This window comes from Lathyrus oleraceus, chromosome 2 (genome assembly GCF_024323335.1).
Source record: "Lathyrus oleraceus cultivar Zhongwan6 chromosome 2, CAAS_Psat_ZW6_1.0, whole genome shotgun sequence".
NCBI lineage: Eukaryota > Viridiplantae > Streptophyta > Magnoliopsida > Fabales > Fabaceae > Lathyrus > Lathyrus oleraceus.
Genome location: NC_066580.1, coordinates 36102080 through 36110014, shown reverse-complemented (window position 1 = coordinate 36110014; position 7935 = coordinate 36102080). Strand labels below are relative to the sequence as shown.

At 25.5% G+C, this 7935-nt stretch overlaps 2 protein-coding genes across 3 annotated transcripts; one reads left to right on the top strand and one right to left on the bottom strand.

The window, feature by feature from the left end:
• The first annotated feature begins 4670 nt into the window (after positions 1 to 4670).
• Positions 4671 to 6139, top strand: LOC127117909 (uncharacterized). Of its 2 annotated transcripts, XR_007802054.1 has the most exons (4): positions 4671 to 5295; positions 5574 to 5689; positions 5772 to 5983; positions 6031 to 6139. XR_007802054.1 is itself a non-coding variant. In XM_051048036.1 (3 exons), exons 1-3 carry the CDS (start codon positions 5017 to 5019, stop codon positions 5875 to 5877), a joined length of 501 nt encoding a protein of 166 aa, XP_050903993.1. In that variant the 5' UTR covers positions 4671 to 5016; the 3' UTR covers positions 5878 to 6139. The 2 variants fall into 2 exon arrangements, 1 of the variants encoding a protein (XP_050903993.1); XM_051048036.1 differs by having other exon boundaries at positions 5772 to 6139.
• Positions 6140 to 6184: 45 nt separating this feature from the next.
• LOC127117908 (lamin-like protein) lies at positions 6185 to 7155 on the bottom strand. The gene is made up of 2 exons (XM_051048035.1): positions 6892 to 7155; positions 6185 to 6707 (listed from the first exon to the last, which is right to left on the bottom strand). The coding sequence occupies exons 1-2, from the start codon at positions 7070 to 7072 to the stop codon at positions 6373 to 6375; spliced, it is 516 nt and encodes a 171-aa protein (XP_050903992.1). The 5' UTR covers positions 7073 to 7155; the 3' UTR covers positions 6185 to 6372.
• Positions 7156 to 7935: the final 780 nt, after the last annotated feature.

The following is a 7935-nucleotide window of genomic DNA, read 5'->3' as shown; positions in this document are numbered from 1 at the left end:
AATTAAAGATAATAATTGGCATTAAGTTTTACTTATGGTACAATATTATTTTGTATCGTTTGTACGGTTGTTATTAAAATATTATTATATTTTTTTGTGCAATTACAGGAAATAAAAATAAATATATTTAAAACAATGTATGAATCCAAACATGGAGTTAAATGTGTTGTTTTTTTAATTATTTATGTTACTAATAAATAAATAAATAAAATAAGACAAATATTTATGTTACTATTCTTTTATAAATGATAATAAATAGTTAGATCTAAAATAAATAATATTAAATAAAATGTATGACAATATAATTGTTAAATACATAATTGAGGTATAAATTAAAGAATGTTTTACAAAAATAACTCAGTTTTTAAAAAAAAAATCCTAAAATTACCCTGCTTTCAAAAAAACTATCAAACTGAAAGGAGGAGACATCAATCCAATTGACGTCTCCTCTTAAAATTAGAGTGCATGCGCCAATTGGATTGGCTAGGGCATATGATGCAGCCAATTCAATTAACGTCAATATGTATTTTTTGAAAAGAGACGTCAATTGGATTGACACCTCAGTTGCACATTTCTTTAGTTAAACAATGTACGTGATACATAATTTCGAAATATAACCAATTCATATTAATATAATTTTTTGTTTACACACAAAAAAAAAAGACTAATGTTGGTGACCGGATCACCTAACCGACATCCGATCCCACATCAGGTAGGTCCTACATCCCCTAGCTACTCGAACTCGTGGCCCTAACCTGCGTTGATGATTCACATCTAGTGTTTGAGCATTTGAGAGGCCAGAAACATCACTACCAATTACAGGAGATGGCCTTTTGAGATAATCAGACAAATTGAATTATTTTGGTAAAAAATTCTAAATTAAATTATACTAAAATTTGATACGATAGAATGAATAGCTCATAATTATTTTATGATCACAAAAGTAAAATTTACATATGGTTCTTCATTTTTTTATTAATTAATTATATGAGTTGTATAATCATATATATATATATATATATATATATATATATATATATATATATATATATATATATATATATATATATATATAAATAGGATATAAAATTGGAAGAGTGGAAATTTTAAAATATTTAAAAATATAATATATTCTAATATAATAAAATTATAAGATTATAAAGGATAGTGTCAGAAATAATAAAATTTATAATAAATAAATAAAATGGAATTATGCACATATGTTTCTTAAATATATAAATAAAAAGATATTAGACAAAAAAAACATAACTAATGTATTAATTAAATGATATTAAAATTAGGTTAAATAGTGAATGATAGAAATATTTATTTTTACTAATTAATTTTAAAGTTATAATTAAATTAATATTAAAAAATTAATAAATAATATTTGATTTTAAAAAATATATATTGAGTTACTAACTGAACTTTGATATTAAAAAATTATTAGAATAACTATATTTTATTATTAACAACAGAAGAATTATAAGTTTATCATTATGATATATTAAAAAAAATTATTTTAAAATTAAAATAGATTACTTATAATTATAAATACTATAAAATATATTAAAATATAATTAATAATATTAAAATTTAAATTTATGATAAATTAAAGAAATTATTTTGTGTTGTTTTTTTATAGTAGTTTTAATTAATTTATCATCTCATTTATAGGTTTTTAAATAATTAAATCATTTATTTATGATCATGGGAAAATATATTATTAATCAAAATATTTTTATATATGAAAAAATTATATTTATGATCCAAATATAAATAAAAATATGTATTTATTTAAAAATAATAAACTATTTTGGTTAAGCAATCTCTCTTACATTTCATTTTTATTGTATTTTAGAAACAAAGGTGTGTACAACAAATCTATTTTTTATATTATTGTAAGAAAAAAATTAAATATTAAAACTATCAAATATTTAAAATGAATATCATTATAAATACATAAAATGCCATTTTGTAAAAGAATGGATTTTAATATTCCAACCATTTCCCCTTTTTTATTGTCAAGCCATATATTACCTTTAATTTTTATTTTTTTGATTTGTTATTTTTCATTTATATTTTTGAAAAATAATACTGTAATTAAATATTTATTAAATTAATATTTATATATAAATAGATTTCATTTTCTACATATATTACTGTTTTAATTTAAATTTAATATTATTTTTAAGTTTTTTCTTTTTTCAATTTTCTGTTTTTATTATATTCTACTAACAAATGCGCATACAAAATTATATCATGCCAAAAGACACATGTATGTTAAAATGGATAGCATAAAATGAAAACCAATGACATTGAAAATATAATTTAGTTCTAAAATTTCTCAATTTATAAAAGTAACAAAAAAATTAAACTAACTTTAAGATTTAGAAATTAAAAAAAAATTATAATAAATTAGGAATAAATGAATGATTTAAAAATATTTATTACACATTTAAATACATTTAAAGATGATATTTTATATAATTAATGTAAGAAAAAGAAAAGGAGCATTGCTAAATAAAGTGATTTTTTCATTCAGAAACGTAACATGTGGCACAATTTTAAATTTTAATGATACAATTTAATATAGTCTGCATTTTAAACAATAAATTAATTAATTAAAAGACTGAAATGAAAGTAAATAAAGATAGTGTGGTGCAGCCAATAATTTATTTAATTATGAATTTTTGACACATCATTTTGGGTAAAAATTATATTGCAAATAAAATATATATAAAAAGTCAGCTATAGTTAATGTTATTAATTAACATTTATACAATTAAAAATTATTTTTTATTTAATTTTATGATTTAATAAAGATAAAAATAAAAAAATAAAAAAAGACTAATTTATCTAATAAAAATTTCATTAATTTTTATTTTTAATCTTATTATTCATAATATTATTGTTTACATTTTGTCTTCTACCTGTATTATTACTTCAACTTAAATTTATTATTATTCTTAAAAAAAATTTAACTTGTTATAACATTATGCAAACAAATATGCGTCCAAAATCATATCTCATTGAAAATGTATCTCGTGCATAAACACGAGTTTGTTATTAATTTTTTATGAAAAAAACTATACTATATACATAGATCAAAATATTCATAATAAAATCCTTTATTCTTTTAATTTATTATTTGCATAAATCATAGTTGTGATTTATTATTAGAGTCTTATAGCATGATATAATGATTTACTTCTTTATTATGAATTGTTTTTTTAGATGATCTTACACTACTATAAAAATTAGGAAAATGTTATTGAGTGCCTGAGATCAGAGATTAATATCGTAAGTTGAATATTATTTAAAAGATTAAAAAAAACATATTTTTTTAAATATATGTGTATTCAATACCTTAAAAATAAAAATATTTTTTTTTAAGAAATATCGTTAGTATTCAATGAACTGAACATAACATATTTTCTTTATTTGAAATTTTTAACTAATGCCTCGGGGCACTAATTAACATGACCCTAAAAATTATTAAATTTCAAAGACTCTGCATCCTTGGATGAAAATCACTTTTTCTTTAAGGCTAGTCGTGATAAGATGTTGCAGTTCGATTACACTCATATCATTTCTAAACACCATATTATCTTTGTTCCTCCTGCTTTGACACATAGACATATTGACGTTATATTTGATGATTATGAGAGTCATATGATACTAGAGGATGCAAGAAGTACCATAGTTGAGAGCGACTGGAGCTACGTCGACGAGTACATCAGGTGGTTCTTCAGCGTGTCACACTTGTACAGGGTCAGGCTGCTCTAGGAGATCCATCGAGGTCAGCTCATCAGGAGATATTAGAGGAGGTGCATGCACATGGGACATTGCATAGGACGTATTGTCTAGATGTCATTGCATAGTAGAGATTGCGCACAGGGGACATTGATGTATCAAAGACAACGTCAGAGGACGGGGGTATTGAAGGCCGAGGAGTAAGAGGAGTCAGAGGAGATGTAATCCGACATGCACAATAGTACAATAGTATATAGTATTTGTACTTTGGATTTATTATGAATTGTACTTTATTTTCACCTCATGTTACTTTATGGTATATTTCGACTTTATTTATATATGACATTTTTGGACTATCTAAATTTATATATGTCATTTTTTACTTATCGATTATATGATTTAAATCTCACATAACATAAATAACGTTTATAAATTTTCATATGAATAAACATAAATAAAACATAACATGCACTATTCTTATAGGTTACAGAAGTATATCTCCAAAAAATAAACGGAGATGCATCTTCGGTATAGTATGTGTGTCAAATATCTTTTATAGTTAATGTATGGTGTATGACTTTTAAAATATTATAAAAATGCGTCTTCGAATCATTTAAGGTTTCGAGATGTACCTCTAAATTTTAAAGACATTTTAATATTTTCTCATGATATATTAATAATGTATAAGATGAATTAAGAAATTTTCAAATAATTTTAGGTGTATAAAAGCTCAAACACTAAATAATGTAATTCCAAAGTTTTTTAATGGATTTTTGTTTATATATATATAATATATATATATATATATATATATATATATATATATATATATATATATATATATATATATATATATATATATAATAACAAAAACGAAAAAAAAAACACGAAGAAAACCGAAATGCAGTATCTTTTTTTACTTTTGAAGTAAATAAAAAATCACACTTACCTGTTGTTTTAAATTGGTTTGTGAAAAAACCTGAAATAAAATAATAAATAATTAATAAGCTTCCTCCAACTTTTTCTTGAAGTAGTGTGGTAGTAAGTTATACTTGAAGCATCAGGAGATTGAAAGTTTGACAAAAATCAAGAAAGAATAACGATCGCTTTTTTATTGATTTGAATTGTACTCATTTGCCTTCCACTCTTGCCATGCAGCTTAACTGTTTGATAAAATGCTTCAAACAATTATCCTAAATTATACTTAGCTTCATTTTCAGCTATCAGGGCATTGTTTTGTTGAGTTGTGCCTTTGCAAGAATGCTCTTCAGGAGGTTATATTCTAGTACCAAACTTCAGTATCTGAGTCTGAGGTGTTTTTCATCTGCAACTCCTCCTCTTGTACTTAAACATGGTGATGTTTTGAAAAAAACAAGGGTTTTTACTGAGGAAGATGTCCTTCAATACTCCAAAGTGAGTCATGATTCTAATCCTTTGCATACTGATTCCGCTGCTGCTCGAAATGTCGGATTTGAAGGTCCACTCGTACATGGGATGCTTGTTGCTTCACTTTTTCCTCATATCATCTCATCACATTTTGTAAGTTCCATGCTAAACTTCTCTTTAACTTTTCATAACACTGTTAGAAATGATATCATAGTGTACAAGAATTTGATCAAATCCGCTAATACTGCACTATTTATATGATGGTCGTGAAGGTATGCATACATGGATAAAAGGCTTCATATTCAATTGCTTGACTAATAATGTGAATTGAGGCAGAGCAATAACATGAGATTTTTCACTCTAGTTCTTTGATAACACCTTTCATAAGATTCTTCCTTTTCTTCTCTGACCCCTTATGGACAATTGTGTAGCCTGCAGCTGTGTATGTGTCTCAAACCTTAAACTTTAAGTTACCAGTCTATATTGGAGATCAGATTGTTGGTGAAGTAGAAGCAACTAATCTAAGAGAAAATAAAAATCGATATCTGTAAGTCTTGAAATTACTGTCTTCTGCGTTTTGAATTGAAAATCATGTTGTTTCTACTCAAGTGTTTGTCATTGTTATTCAGTGCAAAGTTTAAGACAAGGTGCTTCAAGAATGGAGAAATTCTTGTCATTGAAGGTGAAGCATTGGCTTTGTTACCAACCCTTGATTATAAAGCAGTGGAAGTATAAGAAGCAATAGAAGCTACTCACATCATAATTTCATGGGCGATAGATCTGGTAATGTTTTGCAATATCAAAAGGGACAAAGGGTATAATCTATCAGTATGACTGATAAGTTTTTGGTATTGTATACGTTTAACACTAATGGTTTCGGAATAAAAGTAAGTGTGCTGTAATAGCGAGTAAGGTTTGCCTGTATTTGTTTTTTATCTGTTGTGTTTGCAAATACTTAGCATGAAACCAAGAATCTGTTCTCCAATCATTCTTCTTATTCTTTATTGCATTGTTTTTAAGAAGTACTAATATTAAAATGAAATTTATGATAAATTCATGGAGCATAAACTAACACTCCACCCCTTTTTATTTTTATAAGTATAATAGATGACATTCAAAGACAAAGCTAGTTTGAATATTTGAACCACCTCATAACAAAGTTTGAATATTTGAATCCACCATTACAAAGCCAATAGAAAATCATCAAAACATCCTCTGATATAACTGAAATTACATCAAAAAACTGGTGAACATCAAGACTAAGATAACCCCCACGAGTGAATGGTATATCTGAAAGGTGGATGAAATTGAAGAACCATCACTTTCTTTGGGAGCAGGCGCAGGAGCTGGTGGAAGATGGTCAAGAACATTAACAGCAACCTTCACCCCTTGCCAACAGAAACCTCCTCCACTTATGAAGTAATAGGTCTTCGCCTCCGACAGCTGGAAAACGTCTCGTCCGGCTCCTCCCGTTACGTTCTTGACGAATCCTGTATCTATGCATTTTTCATAGCTTGTCTGGTTCACCTCTAACACATTGAAACTGTGTCTGTCATATCCAAAGTCTTGCAAAGTATATATAAGAAAAACAAATCAGTCATGGTAAAAACTATAAACCTTTAAAAAACTACAATTCTAAGATCAACACCTAAATCTTATCAGAACCACCAAATCAAAATTTGACTAAGCTATGAATAACATAGTTAGCTTCACTATAAACATGAATAACTGAACAAGTAGAAAACTTACATAGCCAAGATTCACCAACAACAAATTGTTCATTCAATGACCATTGTGTCAGGTTAACACCAGGTATCCATCCAAATTTATTTCCTCCAACATAGTGAAGCTCAGATTTTGCTATGTTCCACATCATAGCCATCATCATCATCATCATCAACATGTTTTTGTTAAAACTTAAAACCTCCATTTTTTTTCACTCACAGCCTCTATTTTTTTCTACAGCTATAAGAGTAGTATTGTACAATGACTATAGGGGATTTTATTCCTGTTGAGGGTGTTACTTTTTTGGAATTAATTAATAAAATAAAATTGTTTCCAAATTCTGCTGATTTGGCCAGAATGTGTTTGAAATTATTAATATGCATACTAAAATATACTATTTTTTTGACTGATGTATCCATTATATTAATTAATCATATCAATACTTGCTTGTGAAATGGAGAAACATGTCATCAATACTTATTAACATTAAATAATATTAGCATTCTCGCTCCTATGTGTCCTTTTTTTAAATAAGTATCAATAAAAATATAAGTGATATTTTTTACATAAATATAATTTTTTTTTAATATAGTATGTGGAAGTTAATAGTAGCAAATTACTTAGAAGTTAATAATGATAATTTCAAGAAGTTATTAAATAAATTATACAAAAAATAAAGGTAAAAATGGTAAAAAAAATAGCTACACCAAAAATAAGTATTTTCTTTATATATTATATATATTGTGATATATTAGACTATTTCATTTTTATAAAATAAAATAAACTAAATCTTTGACTACTTTTAATAAAATAGATGTTACATTTTAATATATTTTTATGGACTAAATGGTAATAAATAAAATAAATTTACACACATCGAAAAATCTCTAGTTCAAATTCAGGTGTTGTGTTTTTACATATTTACCTGGAGGGCATTGCAGTTGAACTAGAATTTACGGATAAATAAGTGTCACATTTATAAATAAACAAACAATGTCATAATTTGAAAAACTAAATGGGTTCAAATTCTTGTCTTTGCAATAAGATCTCATTACACCACTAACAAAG